Source organism: Lipotes vexillifer, unplaced genomic scaffold, assembly GCF_000442215.2.
Source record: "Lipotes vexillifer unplaced genomic scaffold, Lipotes_vexillifer_v1.1 scaffold755, whole genome shotgun sequence".
Taxonomy (NCBI): Eukaryota; Metazoa; Chordata; class Mammalia; order Artiodactyla; family Lipotidae; genus Lipotes; species Lipotes vexillifer.
The window spans coordinates 1871650-1889808 of record NW_006797755.1 but is presented as its reverse complement, the minus strand read 5'-3'; the positions used below and the strand labels follow the sequence as shown (position 1 = coordinate 1889808).

General features: G+C 42.5%; 1 protein-coding gene across 1 annotated transcript in view; it reads right to left on the bottom strand.

Moving 5' to 3' along the window:
• DCLK2 (doublecortin like kinase 2) overlaps positions 1 to 17783 on the bottom strand; it is a 161977-nt gene extending 144194 nt beyond the window's left edge. The window contains exon 1 of the mRNA XM_007469899.1: positions 17363 to 17783. Within this exon, the coding sequence (XP_007469961.1) occupies positions 17363 to 17783 (421 nt within the window). The remainder of the gene's footprint in view (positions 1 to 17362) is intronic.
• Between the last annotated feature and the right edge of the window lie 376 nt (positions 17784 to 18159).

Sequence of the window (18159 nt, the reverse complement as noted above, 5' to 3'; positions counted from 1 at the left end):
CCCCCGGCCAACCTGTCACTTCTCCATTCCATCCATCCTGTTGAGGAACATCACTTCCTACTCAAACTCCTCAGCTAGAAACCTAGGCATCATCCCTCACCCTTCTGACTCCCCTACACACTGCATTCTGACATCAAGTTCTGTCCACTCTACCTTCTAAATATTTCTAAAAATGCCCCTCCCCTCTGCCCTCATCACCATCCACTTCCCACCTGGATCCATGTAAGAACCTTCTGTTTTCTACTCATTCCCCAGAGAGAGAACAAGTTTTCCAAATGATAATGCATTTTATGTTACTGATATAGCTGAAAAAGTATATCCTAAAGTAATGAACCTTGATTCATGGATAAAATACCACACTGTGAGAGAATTTTTTAAACTCTTACCAATACATATTAAAACTGCACTCACCAAAACAAGGAAAGGATAAACATCTCACTTTAAAATTAGACTTAAAGATATAAATGTGTTATCTCTCTCTCTCTCTCTCTCTCTCTCTCTCTCTCTCTCTCTCTATATATATATATATATATATATATATATCATACATGGATATATGAAAAATAAAGCAGTCCCTGAGGGCCGGAATTGATCTAACATTCACAGCTAGACCTCAATGTTACTATAACCTGATCTGGCCTGTGGTCTTCTGTGGGATATCATCTCACAGAATATCTATATCAAATGAAGCCATTCTGGGACTATGATAAAGTGACACAAAAATAAGGTCACTCAATGAGTGACTGCCACTTCGTTACCAACTATAGCTTTTTCCTAAATCTTGTCTGCTCTCACTGTAAATAGGATTTAATGAGATATTCAATCACAGAATCGTCCTTCCTCTGACAGCACCCAATACAGAATGAGTCCCTGCTTCCCTGGAACCAAAGCCCAATTTCTATGACAGCTCTCGCAGCTCTTACTGAGCTGCCCTGAGGTAACCTATAATGTCCGTTCTTCCTTTACTGCAATGAGTAGCAAACTCAGCTTGTTCACCTCCAGGTATGTTCTTGGTGGTCTTTAGCTGAAGAGAACTGAGATACATACACACCCACTCAGACATATTCATATTCTCCCTCTCTGTGTCTCTAAAAGCAGTTCTTTTACCATAAGACATTGGTGGGAAATGATTTTGTAAATAATGATCTCATGAATACTACATGGAAGAGGATTTGTGTTAGAGAACAAACTAGTGGTTACCAGAGGGGAGGGGAATCGGGAGAGGGGCAAAATAGGTGACGAGGACTAAGAGTTACAAACTACTAGTTAGAAAATAATTCACAGGAATGTAAGGTACAACAAAGGGAATATAGCCAATATTTTATAATAACTTTGTATGGTGTGCAATCTATAAAAATATCAAATCACTATGTTATATGCCTGAAACTAATATTGTTAGTCTACTATACTTCAATGAACTTTTTTTTAAAAAAAAGAGGATCTGTTTTCTGTATAGAAAGAGGATGGACAGAAGCAGGAAGTGGTTATACACCTTTACTGTTTTCAAGCACAGTGCGGAACAGAAAGTCTTTCCACCTCCTTTGACTCTCTCCAGCGGCATGCCTATGGCTTCCTACCACTGACATCTGTTCAGAGACACTCTGCATTACTTCATATTTAGCAGGTCGACAAACCAATTGTCAACAGTTGTGTAATACAACCTGGGTACTTGTTAACCATTAACTTTCATCCTTACTCAACCAAATGATCGGCCTCCTATTTAAGAGGCAAGAGGCTACTAAAAGCTAGGAACTCCCCAATTGCTTGTTCTCTGAAAACCGTCATCCCTACAGATGTATTTCAGTCTGTGCCAATTTTCCCGCCTCTTCTCCCTTTTCAGTGACAAGGGTACCCTCCTCCTGTTCAACGTTAAGTCTCTCGCGACATTTGGGTCCTTCCTGCTCCTCATGCCAAGGTTTCAGGCACATTCTCCTTCTCTCCTCCATTTAACTACACGGGACTTTATAGAGTATCTCCCACTGTGTGTGGCACACACAGATCTTACCCCTCTTCGTTCCTCGCCCCCCTCCACCTAATGTGCTTTGGCTTCCATTCACTGCCCAGCTCCTCATCTGGTTTCTCCCACTTCCTCGCCCACAATCAGCTCTTAAGCCACTGCAGCATCACCTTTGCTCCCCGGGCTGAAACACCCTGATCCCAAGCACTTCTCTCCTAACTGCCAAATGCCAAGCACTTCTTGTAATTTCCCTTGGCGTCTTCTGAGGGCACTGGACACCAGTGACGATTCTCGTCCTGCAGGGCCTTTTCCTCCTCAGCTTCCAGGATCTAATTTCTTTTGGCTTACCTCTTTACTTCTTTGGTAGCCCCTTCTCGGTCTGCTTTTCAGGGCCCCCTTCTCCCCTGCATCCACCTGCATCCCCCTCTCTGTGGGCAGCCACATCCCACGGCTTCAATCACCACCTGGACTCCGAGACATCTCCAGCCCAGTCCTTTCTTGAGTTCAAACCACTTCAAGAGCATCTCTACGAGGTCATCTACAGCTGTCTCGTGTGCCACAAGTCTAAAACTGACTTCACTCCCCATGACTGCCACCCAACCTCAAACACTTCTCTTCTGGAATTCCCCAACTTAATGAAATCACCACCTACACAGTCACCCAGGCAAAAACCAAAACTCCTGTCTCTCTTCTGTTTGCCCCATATTCAACAGACTTAGCAAAACTGTTGACTTGGTCTAAGCATCTCTGGAACCCAACCCCTTCAACCCTGCTCCCTCTCTTTTCTCCCCAGATTAGAGTAGTTCATGAGGCCCCCTCATCCTCCACAGAGCTGTCAAGACAGTATGGTACTGGCACAAAAACAGAAATACAGATCAATGGAACAGGATAGAAAGCCCAGAGATAAACCCATGCACATATGGTCACCTTATCTTTGATAAAGGAGGCAAGAATATACAGTGGAGAAAAGACAGCCTCTTCAATAAGTGGTGCTGGGAAAACTGGACAGGGACATGTAAAAGTATGAAATTAGAACACTCCCTAACACCATACACAAAAGTAAACTCAAAATGGATTAAAGACCTAAATGTAAGGCCAGACACTATCAAACTCTTAGAGGAAAACAGGCAGAACACTCTATGACATAAATCACAGCAAGATCCTTCTGAACCACCTCCTAGACAAATGGAAATAAAAACAAAAATAAACAAATGGGACCTAATGAAACTTAAAAGCCTTTACACAGAAAAGGAAACCATAAACAAGACCAAAAGACAACCCTCAGAATGGGAGAAAATATTTGCAAATGAAGCAACTGACAAAGGATTAATCTCCAAGATTTACAAGCAGCTCATGTAGCTCAATAACAAAAAAACAAACAACCCAATCCAAAAATGGGCAGAAGACCTAAATAGACATTTCTCCAAAGAAGATATACAGAGTGCCAACAAACACATGAAAGAACGCTCAACATCACTAATCATTAGAGAAATGCAAATCAAAACCACAATGAGATATCATCTCACACCAGTCAGAATGGCCATCATCAAAAAATCTAGAAACAGTAAATGCTGGAGAGGGTGTGCAGAAAAGGGAACCCTCTTGCACTGTTGGTGGGAATGTAAATTGATACAGCCACTATGGAGAACAGTATGGAGGTTCCTTAAAAAACTAAAAATAGAACTACCATACGACCCAGCAATCCCACTACTGGGCATATACCCTGAGAAAACCATAATTCAAAAAGAGTCATGTACCAAAATGTTCATTGCAGCTCTATTTACAATAGCCAGGACATGGAAGCAACCTAAGTGTCCATCATCGGATGAATGGATAAAGAAGATGTGGCACATATATACAATGGACTATTACTCAGCCATAAAAAGAAACGAAATTGAATTATTTGTAGTGAGGTAGATGGACCTAGAGTCTGTCATACAGAGTGAAGTAAGTCAGAAAAAGAAAAACAAATACCATATCCTAACACACATATATGGAATCTAAGAAAAAAAAAAAAGGTCATGAAGAACCTAGGGGTAAGATGGGAATAAAGACACAGACCTACTAGAGAATGGACTTGAGGATATGGGGAGGGGGAAGGGTAAGCTGGGACAAAGTGAGAGAGTGGCATGGACATATATACACTACCAAACGTAAAATAGATAGCTAGAGGGAAGCAGCCGCATAGCACAGGGAGTTCAGCTCGGTGCTTTGTGACCACCTAGAGGGGTGGGATAGGGAGGGTGTGAGGGAGGGAGACGCAAGAGGGAAGAGATATGGGAACATATGTATATGTATAACTGATTCACTTTGTTATAAAACAGAAACTAACACACCACTGTAAAGCAGTTATACTCCAATAAAGATGTTTAAAAAAATGTAAATCTGATATCTTTTGCCGGTGTCGCTGCCTTTAGAATAAAGACCAAACTCCCCAGCGTATTCACATACTTCCATCTCACCTCTCACCACTTTCCCACAGGCTCCTAAGTTAGTGTCGCACCAGTGTACTTGCACTTTTTTTTTTTTTTTTTTTTTTACTGACCAGTCAAGATTAATCACCCCAGCTAAGGAGGTAAAGCAATAGGAACTTTGATATATTGCTGGAACTTCCATGTACTTTAAATTGGTTCAGTCACTTAGGAAAAACAGGTGGGCACTATCTAGTGATAGATAAGCTGACAATATATATGTTTCCACCCCAGGAAAATACCCTGGAGAAACTGCTGTATATGGGCACCAGAGTACACACACACACACACACACACACACACACACACACACACACACTCATAGAATGGGCTCAGTAACCAAAGATGATAACCAATCCACATAACCATCAGCAAGAGAACAGACACACAGACTGTGGTATATTCATATAATGTACTACTACTATGCAGTAATGGAAATGAACAAGCCAGCTATACACAACAACGTGGATGAATTTTACAAATAACGGTGATCAAAAGATTACAAAAGAATAGAATGCAGTAGGATTTAATTTCTTTAAGTTCAAAACTGACAAAAGTAAAACTATACTGATTAGGGATGCCTTCATCAGTGGTAAAAATATAAAGAAAAGCAAGAGTCAGGCTACCGTAACTTGGGAAGGGTTGTAACTAGGAAGGGACACAGGAAGAGCTTCCCGGATGCTGGCAATACTCTCTTTCTTTCTTTTTTTTGGGTGGGGAGCATGCCATGTGGCTTGTGGGATCTTAGTTCCCTGACCAGGGATTGAGCCCGGGCCCTGGCAGTGAAAGCGCAAAGTCCTAACCACTAGACAGCCAGGGAATTCCCAATACTCTATTTCTTTTTTTTTTTTTTTTTGGGACGCTGGCCTCTCACTGCTGTGGCCTCTCCCGTTGCGGAGCACAGGCTCCGGACATGCAGGCTCAGCGGCCATGGCTCACGGGCCCAGCCGCTCCGCGGCATGTAGGGATCCTCCCGGACCGGGGCACGAACCCATGTCCCCTGCCTCGGCAGGCGGACTCTCGGGGCCTCCCCCGTTGCGGAGCACAGGCTCCGGACATGCAGGCTCAGCGGCCATGGCTCACGGGCCCAGCCGCTCCGCGGCATGTAGGGATCCTCCCGGACCGGGGCACGAACCCATGTCCCCTGCCTCGGCAGGCGGACTCTCAACCACTGCGCCACCAGGGAAGCCCTCTATTTCTTGATAGTAGTCACAAAGGTGTTCACTTCATAATAACTCACTGGGCTGTACGTGTATGTTTTATGAATTTTCTATAGATATGTGTTTCATAATTTTAAAAATTATGTCACTCTTGGGTTCACTTGTTGTATCCTGAGCCTACAATATGTTAACTTCTCATAATCCTTTATTCTTTATCTGTCTCTTCCGGTGGTTCTTAGAGAAGAATTTTTTTTTCGTCAGCTGATTTTATTGCAGAAGCACAGATGCCCAGGCCTCACCACAGTTCAACTGAACCGGAATCACTGGAAGGTAGCCCCAGAACCTGTGAGTAAGGCTTCCCAACTTCACAGGTGACTCTGAACACAATCTCTGGTTACAAACGACTGCCCAGACTGGAAGCTCCTTGAAAACACTGACTGACTGACTGTCCCCTTCTTCATGATACCCACACCTAGCCCAGCACCAACGGCAGGCACTCAAAAGACGTTTGTCAAAGTCATGACAAAAATGCGTATTTCCAAAACAAACTTGTACGTCTCACAGTTTGGATTTGCATTACTTCTAGGTAAAACATTTGCACAGTGTAGGTGTTGACACCCAATGACTGTGAGAGGCTCAGGTCAGGCTCCTGAGGACATCGTGTGTGTGGTCTGAGACACTCTTAGGTCATTCTACCCCATCAAAGGGCAAACTGAGGCACAGAGGAAAACAAGCAGGCTGTGAGGGCTGCCTAGTACCTACCAAGTTTTTTTTTTTCACTTCACACCATCAAAGCACCAAGAGTCCATGGCACATTTTAGTCCAATAAATGCACTGTGTCTTTCAATCAATGGAACATGTGTGTGGGTGTGTATGGGTTTGTGTATTATATACAAAATATATTTTAATAGCTAAATCAAAAGAGTCCCTTAATATTTAAAATGTCAATTTACCATTAGAAATTACAAATAGCTAAACGCATATTTACACAGTTGGAAGTTCCACAACAGAATGTTTTAGCCTACTTTTCTATCAGTTACTATGAAAGTCTCTTATCCACCTCTGTTAAAATACTTACATTAACTGCCTAAAACCACTAATTAGCTTGTAATTACAAACTATTTTTGACATTTACGGGAGAAAATCAGTTATACAAAATTTGGACATTGAGACTATACCTAACTCTTGGAGCAGAAGCAAGCACTGAACTTTATGGTGAAAAAGAAAACTTGTTTACAAGTCTAAAGTGCAAGGACTATTTGTAGAGACATGGATGGACCTAGAGACTGTCATACAGAGTGAAGTAAGTCAGAAAGAGAAAAACAAATATTGTATATTAACACATATATGTGGAATCTGAAAAAACTGGTATAGACTGTCTTTTTCCAAAGCAGAAATAGAAACACAGACATAGAGAACAAACATATGGGATACCAAGGGGGAAAGGGGGGGGGGGGTGGGATGAATTGGGAGACTGGGATTGACATATATATGATATTGACACTATGTATAAAATAGATAACTAATGAGAGCCTACCGTATAGCACAGGGAACTCTACTCAATGCTCTGTGGTGACCTAAATGAGAAGGAAATCCAAAACAGAAGGGATATATGTATACATATAGCTGATTCACTTTGCTGTACAGTATAAACTAACAATATTGTAAAGCAACTATACTCCAATAAAAAAATAATAATAAAGTGTAAGGACTCATCAAACTTAAGGAAAAGCCTTCCTACACACACATACACACACACACACACACACACACACACACACACAGATTTAAATATGGTAACAGAGGAAAGAAAAGAAAGTATGGCTGACACTTAAGGTCTAATATCTGCAAACATCTTAAAAACCTAAATTCCTTCCCAACTTCCAAAATTGAGAAAGAAATTACTTCCAAAGGAATGTAACCAAGGAAAATAAATGTGGGTATGTTGCATCTACAAGATGGTTTGATGTCCTTAATGAAGTACAGCGTCTGTGAGACTGTCCTATCTGGTAGACAATAATGTGAGTACCTCCATCTAAAGCACATCAAGGACACATTCCCACACCCAGCTGGTTCAGAAGAATACAGGGTAAAGAAAAGACAGCCTGATTACTATCCTGTTGTGGCAAACAGCTTATTGGGTTTTCTACCCAAACTGTACAGTGTGCGGAATTTAACCTTATGGGAACCAGCATGGTAACATAAAGTACACTGCTCTCACCTGGATGCTGTTCCCTTCTGTACTCATTTGGTTTATCTCTGGACCACTGCTGGCACATTCACAAAATGAATGTAACAGCCTTTCCTACAGGGAGGGGCTGAGGACACAAGATGAGATCTTTCACCCCTAAGACCAGTGCCCCTTCAACACATCTGAAGGCAACAGGCTGAAAACGACTGTGATACCTTCCACGGAGAAAGGTGTGGAGACATTACACTGAACATCTGGATATGTAGGAAGAAGTATGTCCACAAATCCACGCTTCAGCATTGAAATTTGGGAGGAGTTAACTTAAGACCAAAGAAATTATGTAAAAGTTAAAACAAAAATACTACTCACTAACCAAAAAGCTTTAAAACTTACCCACTGAAAAAAAAAATTCTATCTAATCTCCTGGTAGGATGGAACCTACAGATCAGATCCATTATTTGTCTTCTTGCTGCTCAAACCTGAGCCAACCATATCCCACAATCTACAAGCATTCACCTTGGCAATTTTAATTCTGTACTTTTTTGGCTGCACCGCGTGGCTTGCGGGATCTGTTTCCCAGCCAGAGATAGAACCCAGGGCCATGGCAGTGAAAGCCCAGGATCCTAACCACTAGACCACCAGGGAACTCCCAATTCTGTAGTTAATTTGATGATAAGACTTAAAATGTTTATATCATCTTATTCTGGAACATCTGAATGTCTATTTCTAAATCAAGTGCAGCCAGGCCACTCCGTGCCCACAGCCTCAACTCCTTTGGCATCAAGTGGTATAACTTTGCTGGGCGTTAATGAGGAAGAAGTGGACTTACTATATGTACAAGACATGCACAGAGAGTTAAGGCCAGAGGACATAATTTTACTCTGCGGGAATGAAGTCTTGTTAGCAGTGCAAAACTGACTCGTGACACGGCATTCTGAAATACAGCACACCAAACTCAGCGTTCAGCACCATGGTCACACTGGGAACAGTTTGGTTTGAGCAAATAGCATCTGGAGCTTTATGTTGCTATTTTGCATTTTTATTGGTTATACAGTTTTGTTGGTTTTTAGGTTGTCTCGTTTGGGTTGTACTGGTGTGTAAGAGCTATATGCATAAGTACATCTACCTTTATAAATATTTAAGTGACAGTGTATTTAAAGTAATTAAGGCAATGCTGGGCTTCTGCAACTTGGTTGTTAGATTTTTACATTGTTTTGCAATTTTAATTATCCCAAACCTTGCAAAGGTTTGAGAAACACTGCAATTTTAAGGATACTGAGAAAGAGATCTTCAAACCAAAATGTGCCCATCTTATACTTATTTGTAAGTAAACTGGGACATAATGGATATAGGGTCAGTCCTTCAGTTGGCTCATCATCTGAGTAGAGGTAAAAACCTCCCTCAACAGAGTTTCCCCAGCTTCTAGAGATCTTTGCTTAAGACCTTCCTCCCTCACCGCCACCCCCGCAACCCTTTAAATCTCACTCTGAGTCTAAGAGGAAGACTTGGCTCCAGTTTTAAGCAAGTGATGATAGTGAGAATAGCTCAAAAAGATTCAGTGCAAGTGATGAAGGATTCAGAAACCAGATGTTTGTCAAAAAAGAGTAGTGATGTTTAGAGGATGGGCAGAAGGGGGAAACAGTAAGGCATGACCACTGTCATAAAATGTCTGAAGGGCTGCCATGCAGCTCCACCTGGAGTCTTACGTAGCTCCAAACGGTGGCTCTAGAATTACGGGGGGAAGTTACAAGGACGCACATTTTGGTTTCAGATGCTGAGGACCACTCCCATTTATCGAAGAGACACTGCACACTAGGACTCTGCTAAGTGTTACAAGGTTCATGTAGAACCTTCCAGCTATTGGCCTTGATCACTAAACTAAGAAGAGATGAGTTTACGTCAGGCTATTTCTCAAGTTTGTTCTTTTGCAGAGGCTTGATGAAGAGTATAACCAGTAGTAAGTTTCCATAACTCCTTTTTCTTTTCCTGCTTCCTTAACAGATGAGGTAGAATACTGTTAAAAGACCAAGATAATGGACAAGGATATTGGGAAAGAGAGCATCAATCACTGCCTTTCAGAAATAATGACATTGTTATTACATAAAAATTAACAAAGTAATCTGAAGTTTGTAAAACATACACAGTGAAGGAAGAAATAAATCAATGACAATTTAAAAACTTCTACTGTGATACATTTTGGTTGCAAGTGATTATAATTTAACCAACATATAAACAAATGGGAACATAGTAGGTCATAATTGTAGATTATTTTAGTTATGTTGAGCGTTAGTAAATGTTACAGTGTAATCAAAAGTACTAAAGTTGATCTCACAAATCAGTATTTTCCCATTCCTTGTCTTGAAGGTAGTAGCTTCTGACAAATTACAATATGGCTAGTCTACTGCTTCAGACTGCAAGAGATATGGCAAACAGGGTAAAATAGCCTGGATTAGAGCAAAAATTACAGGATGTCAATGAATGAAAGAGTATCTAAATTCTAGCCTTAAATTATATTTCCAACTCATAGAATTTAAAAAGTATTGTAGAGGGAATTCCCTGGTGGCACAGTGGTTAAGAATCCACCTGCCAATGCAGGGGACACGGGTTCAAGCTCTGGTCCAGGAAGATCCCACGTGCCATGGAGCAACTAAGCCCATGCGCCACAACTACCGAGCCTGTGCTCTGGAGCCCGTGAGCCACAACTACTGAGCCTACGAGCCACAAATACTGAGCCCACATGCCACATCTACTGAAGCCCGCGCGCCTAGAGCCTGTGCTCTGCAACAAGAGAAGCCACCACAATGAGAAGCCTATGCACTGCAACGAAGAGTAGCCCCCGCTCTCCACAACTAGAGAAACCCCATGCACAGCAACGAAGACCCAATGCAGCCAAAAAAAAAAAAAAGTACAATGCAGACTGTATTTAAACTATACGTGAAATAAATTTTCTGAAGACAGTGCTTAAAATAAGAATGCTAAAAGATGAACGAAACTAAGTCTTACGTCAGAGAACAAACTCAAAGCAGACGCTGAAAATATTAGGGGGCTTAGAATAGTCCTGGGATTTAAACATACATTCAAAATAAAGTTACAAGAATTTGATTATGAAAGATGTCCAAAGAGAAAAATCATGTCAGGCATCTCAGACACTAGTGAAATTGATAAATTGTTAACATACAAACATACTGCATCCCTTTTTTCTTGAATAAAAACTTATTTCAAAACTGAAATATGAAGGGGCAAGGAATATTTGCCTTTTGCATGACCTTATTTGACCTCTGCAAATCTAGCCAACTATCCAGCTGGCTGTCTTAACTAAGAAAGATTTTTTAAAAACCAATATCCACCTATTCCCACCTATCAAAATACCTTATATATGGCACAAAAGTAAAATTAATCATCAAACATCAAGTGCCAGAAGTATTTATTGATAGGATAAATGAATTAACAAAATGACCATGGTCCCAGCCCTCAATGGGCCTGTACATAATTTTCCCTTTCCTGAGAAGATTCTATGGGGAAGAGCCTCCTATAGGTTATTGAGGGTTTAAGAACTCCATCTAAACCCAGGTAACCACATTCAATCACAAAACCTGGCCAATTTTTAGAGACATGGAGCCAGACAGATGATTTCTCTTTCCCACTTCCAGAAGCACTTCCCAAGAACACTGAACTTTAAAGGGGAAGCAGCCTTAGCAATTACCTAACCTTCCTCATTTTGCAGATAAGGAAACCAAAGTCAAGCAAGACAACTCTGCAGAATTTGAATGCACAGACCCTACTATGCCAGTGTATAGGATAATGTATGGTTCATTTCAGGAACCATACACAAAACATCCTAAAACTGTCTTTACATCTGCAGTGACTGATGAACTACCACCATCTTCATTTTCCAAATATAAATAACTAACAGGTTTGGCTGCAGCGGCGATGCAGCTCTTGATTGATGATACATGACCTATGCAAACTTCAGGGGTCAGAATGGACCCCATCTCACAGGTGGTAGAACATAGCAGTTAAGAATACAGAAGTTGAAAGGCCAAGGAGAAAGGCCTCAGGTTCCAGCCCCACCTCTTCTGACTGGTACAAGGGGACAATTTCTTTATCCTCTGAGTCTCAGTCTCCCCAGCTGCAAAATGGGGAAGACAATGCAGCCATATTCCATAAGGGATAACAAGGGTGAGATAAAACACAAATTATCTCACACAATGATTGCATATAAAACATCTAAAAAATGGTAGCAATGTTGAGAAGAATAGGATCCCTAATCCTTAGGGTAATGGTTTACCTTATCAATAGAAGAGAAAAAAACAGAAGTGGTAGGAGCATGGGCAAGTAGGGATGAGAAGAGACCTAGCCAGGCAGTACAGACCCAGAGAAACCCCCCTGGCCCTCTCTACAGTGAAGAAAGCAGTTTGACAATCACTAGTCAAGGGAATATCTAGTTTCCCTTATTGCATATGACAGGGCCATAAAATGTCCATTTCCATAGTTTAAAACCTCATGAAATAGTGATCTTTTCTTATAACTACCAGTGTATCATTCTGTCTGACCCTCATCTCATAAATGCTCTCCCAAGTATTTCCCTTCTTCCCCCAACCCTTTAGAATTCTTTATTCTGCAAATGAAAATTTCTCTTCCCATTACCTCTGAAAAGAGCTTATTATGCAGCTGCGCTATAGCAGACCTGAGTTCCCCTGTTTTGAGGAAATGAGAAGAAGAAAACAATCAGATTTATAGAAGCAAGTACTGAGAAAGAGTCATTCTCTCCACAGCAATGAGTCAGCAGAGCATCTCTGATTTATCTGGAATATGATCCAATTTTTCAAAATACATATTTTCACAAATACATAGGAACGACCCTATTCAAACTTAATTCATACAAAACTTCCCTTGACAATCAAGAGACTTAGAGGTAAAGTCATTTCCTGGGCTATTTATTTAATGAACTTATTGTGTCCAAGATCCCTAACCTCACGACATGCTTAGTGCAAAAAACAGACCCAATATACCTCTAATTATAAAGGTAAGTGTTACAATAGAGGAAAGGAAAAATGCTGTGAGTAAGCAAATGGCAGAGTTCTAAGCTTGATCTCAGGCCTTGGTTCCAACATCTGTTCCTCTGGGAATCCTTTTCCATTGTCCTGGCCAGTGTGGTCCTCCTGCCCCACCTCATTACCACTTCACTTACAGCCCTGCAGCTGGAACCATCATCTGTGTGTGTGTGTGTGTGTGTGTGTGTGTGTGTGTGTGTTCACTCTCTCTCTCTCCCTCTAGAATGTGAGCATTCTAGAACTGTACCCCCAGCACATGAAACAACAACAACTATGCTCTCAATTGACAACAGTTTGAGACCAATGCCCCTGGGGTCTGGGAAGAGATTTCATAGAAAGATGATATTTGAAGAGGGTCTTGGATCTAGGAGGATCTAGGAGTCTGCCAGGTAGAAAAGGTTTTGCAGACTGATGATTCAGTGTTAAACTGCTATATCCAATCATCATGCTTGCCTTACATAAATGTGTACTGCTTTTGACTACTATGTGCAAATACCTTACATCTCATGGGTTTATGCTGCCTTCCTCACTATAACAAGTTCCAAGAGCTCAGTTTCTATTATTACTCTAAAAATCTATCATTCAAGGGGTTAAAACCTATAATCTGAGTTCTTATGCATTTTTACTTAAATGTAACTTAAAAATGTAACTTAATTTTTACTTAAATGTAAACTCATTTTTACTTAAACATAACTGTCACCATATTTTGGGTTAACACCTTCAAAGAGATTGAATAAGCAAAGAGATTCAATAAACTAGGCTTAGTAGGAGAAACTCGAAAACTTCAAATGCTTGATTTTCTTAAAACTTTATTTTTCTTAAATTCAAGTTAATTCGAGCTAATTTTCAAGTTAACTTAATGGAAGACTGGAAGTATCACCTGTCAAAATAATCAAAATTCTCTCACATGCCAAAAAATCCAATCAGTTTATTTATTGGTGACTGAGGAGTAAAAGGTATAAACAACATAAAATATCACTTTGGAATGAAAGAGGCAGAGACGGGTAGCTCTTAATTTTTTGGCTCCTGTCAAACACTGCATCAGAGCCATATACCCACTCCCTGCTGTGTAGGACATTTGCAACTTTGTCAATTTTCCGGAAGATAGGTGATGGGTTGTGGGAAGGGAAAGGCAGCCCAGGCCATCAGACACTCAATGAATAACCACTTAGGCAGGGGAAGGGTATATACTTTTAGACCAGAAAGGATCTAACTTAGGTGATCTGCCAACCTCTCTTTCAACAGAAAAGGTCACTAAGGCTGAGAACAGAGGTGAATTTTTCTCAAATCCACAGAACCTAGAGACCCCAACTTGGTCACACATTGTTTCTACCGTCCTTGGGCATCTCTCTTTGGGACATCAAAATAATTATAGCTCAAATGTTCTGAAGAAGAGAACACTCATGGAAAAAAAAAACTAAGACCAAGAGTTCTGACTGAGAACTTAGGAACGTGCCATCCAGACATCTTCAGCTGTCTATCAGAGATGTGACACAGTTGGCTGGCTCATGGTTTCAGACAGCTCAACCTGACTTTCCCAGTACTGACTGTTATGACTCACAGTCCTCCTTTGAGAGAAGGTCCCCATCCAGTTGTAAAGACTAAACAGGATTACAGGGATGCACAGCACTAACTCATTGAAATTAATGCAGCAAGGGGAGCTAAAACAATAGGCTCAAAATGCCTGCTGGTTTAGTGTAGTGCAGGAGTACCAGCCTACACCTGAACAGCTTTTGGTCTCCAGAGACTCTCAAGGGCAGAAGAAAAAAATCTGGGCCATGCAAATTTCTTTTGTCACCTGAGTTCAAAGGGACTGAGGCTCTGAGTGAGTGTTCATGCCTAGCTATCTTGTGTCATCACTTTCTATTCTCCACTGAAAACATTTTAGAAAAACAACGTTTTGGGAAAAACAGTATCTCCTAAACTACAAATTTCATGGAATGGAAGAGGCAAGTGAGAGATCAGCTGAACATAATGGTGTAAAAAATACTATCAGAGAATCTTCATTAAAAATGATGAACTAAGATGAAATAGTCAATTTTGACAACATGGGAAATACCACAGACCTCTTTTTTTTAACTGATGCAAAGAATAACTTCACAGGTAGCTGGTTAGTTCTTCTGCATGATAAATCTGAACATTCAAGTACACAATTTTAACTAAAAGTTGAAACTAAATTCTTGAATAGTTGATAGTAAACACTGATGGTTCTTTTCTTAAAAACTGCCTAGAAACAGGGTATTCCACTCATTTTGTGGGAAATTCAAGACTTAGACAAAGATCTGTTGTCAGAGAGAATGCCACTAGGACAAAAGAAGTGCTCAAATTTTCTTCTTTTACAGTATTTGTAGTATATTTAATAAAATGTAATTTTATTATATTTGAAGCAAGTGGGCAATTGGCTATACTAGGGAAACATTTCCATGGTGCAAATATTTGTGTTCTATCATTATTTTTCATATTGTGGTGTAATTTGGACTCTACATATGCTTATGGTTCCCCCTACTCCACAAATCAGTGAATGAATGATTCAAAGGATATTTATCAACCTTCAATTTATAGTTGAACCTACAGTTTGAGAATTAGACTCAGCGGACCATGCACCACTTGGGCAATAACAAACTCAATGTACAATACGTGCTCTCACTTAATATGCATAATGGACACCTTGACCACCTTCCCTAGGATCATGTTCACCTCTGGAGTACATTCATTTCATGTAGCAAATACACTGTTAAAATTACTTCTGAGAAGGACATTAAAACTACTGTCCCTCCTCAGACCACACCAGGCACAGTATCCCAAGGGCATGTGAGTAATGAGTGTTTAAGTAAAAAAGGCATTGCCTTGATCCTTCCACAGGGCTACTAATCTAGCTTTGGGTCAATCAGAAAATTCGTTACTCAGTTTTGAAATATCTAGGCAAATGTAGCTTTTAAGTATGTAACAGGATAAAGCAATAAAGCCCTTTTAACAATGTGTCTTCATTTTACTTATACTCCTCTGGTTGTCATCTCCTCCTCCGGATACCTTTAAAACCAAAATACTCAAGTGAGCAGGAGAATTTGTGAAGTCACACACACACACACACACACACTCACACTCTCTCTCTTCTCTTCTCTCTCTCTCTCCTCTCTCTCTCTCTCTCTCTCTCTCTCTCTCAAAAGACAACTTAGTTTTGGCTGGGTCCTCATCTAGCCAGGGCAGGGAAGACTTTTGGTAACAGTGACTAAATAGAATCCCAACCACTTTCAGGACTCCGCAGTGTGGCTACATCAATTTATTAAAAGTGAATTGTAGATGAAAGGGCATATACTGCAGGTCCTATATGACAAGGCATGTTGCTTAAGTTTCCCCATGTGTAAAATGGACAGTGTCTTCAGAACATAAGAACATGATGTGCTAATATAAGAAAAATAGTTGGCTTCAAGTTCAGTTTCCTTCCCCTGCCAAGCCAACATTGCTATGACTACCATAGCAATATGTGCCATTTGCATTAAGAAAGATGCATGAGAGCAGACTGTATATAAACACACAGTCAGCACATACTTGGGTTCTGTCTGATCTTTTTGGGTGGTGTTTAGTTCTGGATATAGGTTCTTAACTACTAGTAATGCTTTCTTTCCCTGAAGTAAAAGAGTAAATACTGCAGGAATTCAAGGATGACACAACACACAGCCAAGCAGTCCCTTCGAGTCAAGCATGGTTGACACCCTAGGCCTAATTTATAAGGGGCCCCAACTGCTGCTTCCAATGGCCTTTGTCACCCTAACTAGCTACTTTCAGTAGGGGAGGATGCAGGAGAGATTGACCTTGATTCACCTCATTACCAAGCAAACGTGGAAAACCCTTTAGCACAACGGTTCTCAATCTCTGCAGCACATTCAAATCTCCTGAGGAGCTTTGAAAACTCCAGATGCCCCGACCACACGCCAACTCAATTACATCCAAGTATCCGGGGATGGGACCCAGACACCCATATTTCTTAAAGTCCCCAGTGATGCAAGATGCAACCAAGATTGAGAACCACTGTCTTGGATCGCCCCTCCTGACCTCATGGAACTTCTGCTGCAAGGCAAGCCAACAAAGCCAACCTAGAGTGTTTCACAACCACGGCTTCTGAGTAGAGCAGGTGCAACAGGGTCCTGAACGCTGAAACACAGGTGCCGGCACTGAGCTCCACACAGAGGGCTGAACAGACAGCTTATGAGCCAGAGGGTTACCCAGATCCTCACGTGAGGCTTTGCGCTTCAAAAAGGCAAAAAACAAAAACAAGTCCGCCAATCTTAAGAGATGTCACCAAATCCCGTTAGGATTTCTTTCTTTCTTTTCTAAGGCAAATCTTTTGGGAAGGACAGAGTATAAGTGGAAGCGCGCCCCACCCATAGAGCCTGCGGAAAAGAAGACAGAACCGCACAACTCCTGCGGCCGCCTAGAAAACCCCCCGCAGGCTCCCCCAGCGCCGGGAGAGCGCGTGCACCTGTCGGCACGCTGGGCCGCACCTGCCGCGCCGGGCCCTTCCCTCCTACCTTCCAGCAGCTCGTCCAGGCTGGTGACCTTCCGGCTGCCGTCGATGGTGTAGATGGTGCGGACACCCTGGGGCAGGTTCACGTTGTCCGACAGGGAGCGGGTGAGCTCCATAAGCAGCGCATCGAAGGACCGGAAGCGGTCGCCGGAGATGGCAAACACCAGTCCCTTGAAGTAGCGGTCCCCATTCCGGTAGAAGCGCGCCTTCTTGGCCTTCTTCTCCGAGCTCAGGGCCTGCAGGGTCCGCGTACGGTAGAAGCTGCAGTGGGCACTGTGCGCCGGGCTGGGGATGAGCCCGTTCCCCTTGGGGCCGGAGCTGCTGCTGCCCCCGGAGGAGCTGGGCGCCCCTCTCCGCGACCCCGGCCGCGGCCTTTTGTCCCGTTCCTCAAAGTGCTCCAGCTCGATACTCCTGGTGCTGGTCATCGCGGCTGCTCTAGGGGCGCCCCCACGAAACACGTCCCAGCCCAAGCTTGCAGGTAGCCCAGGGTCAAGGCGAGCACCGGCTCAGGGACGTCTAACTGCGAGCAGCCTCAGAGCGCCGGGACACCCAGCTCTGGCATCCCGCCGTCTCCTCGCAGGTGGAGCCGCGGAGGCGCCGGCCGGCCCGCGCCCCCCTAAAAGTGGCCGCAGCGCCGAGCTTCCCAGCTCATTGTCCGGCGCGCCTCGCTCTGTCCCTCCCGCTCGCCGGGGAGCCCCACGCCCCCCCAGGCGCCTCCTCCACCCGGCCACGCCTCACAACTCCCTCCCGGGAGCCTGCCGGCCGCCGCCAAGTTGGGCCGCCCGAAGCTCGCCCCGGGCC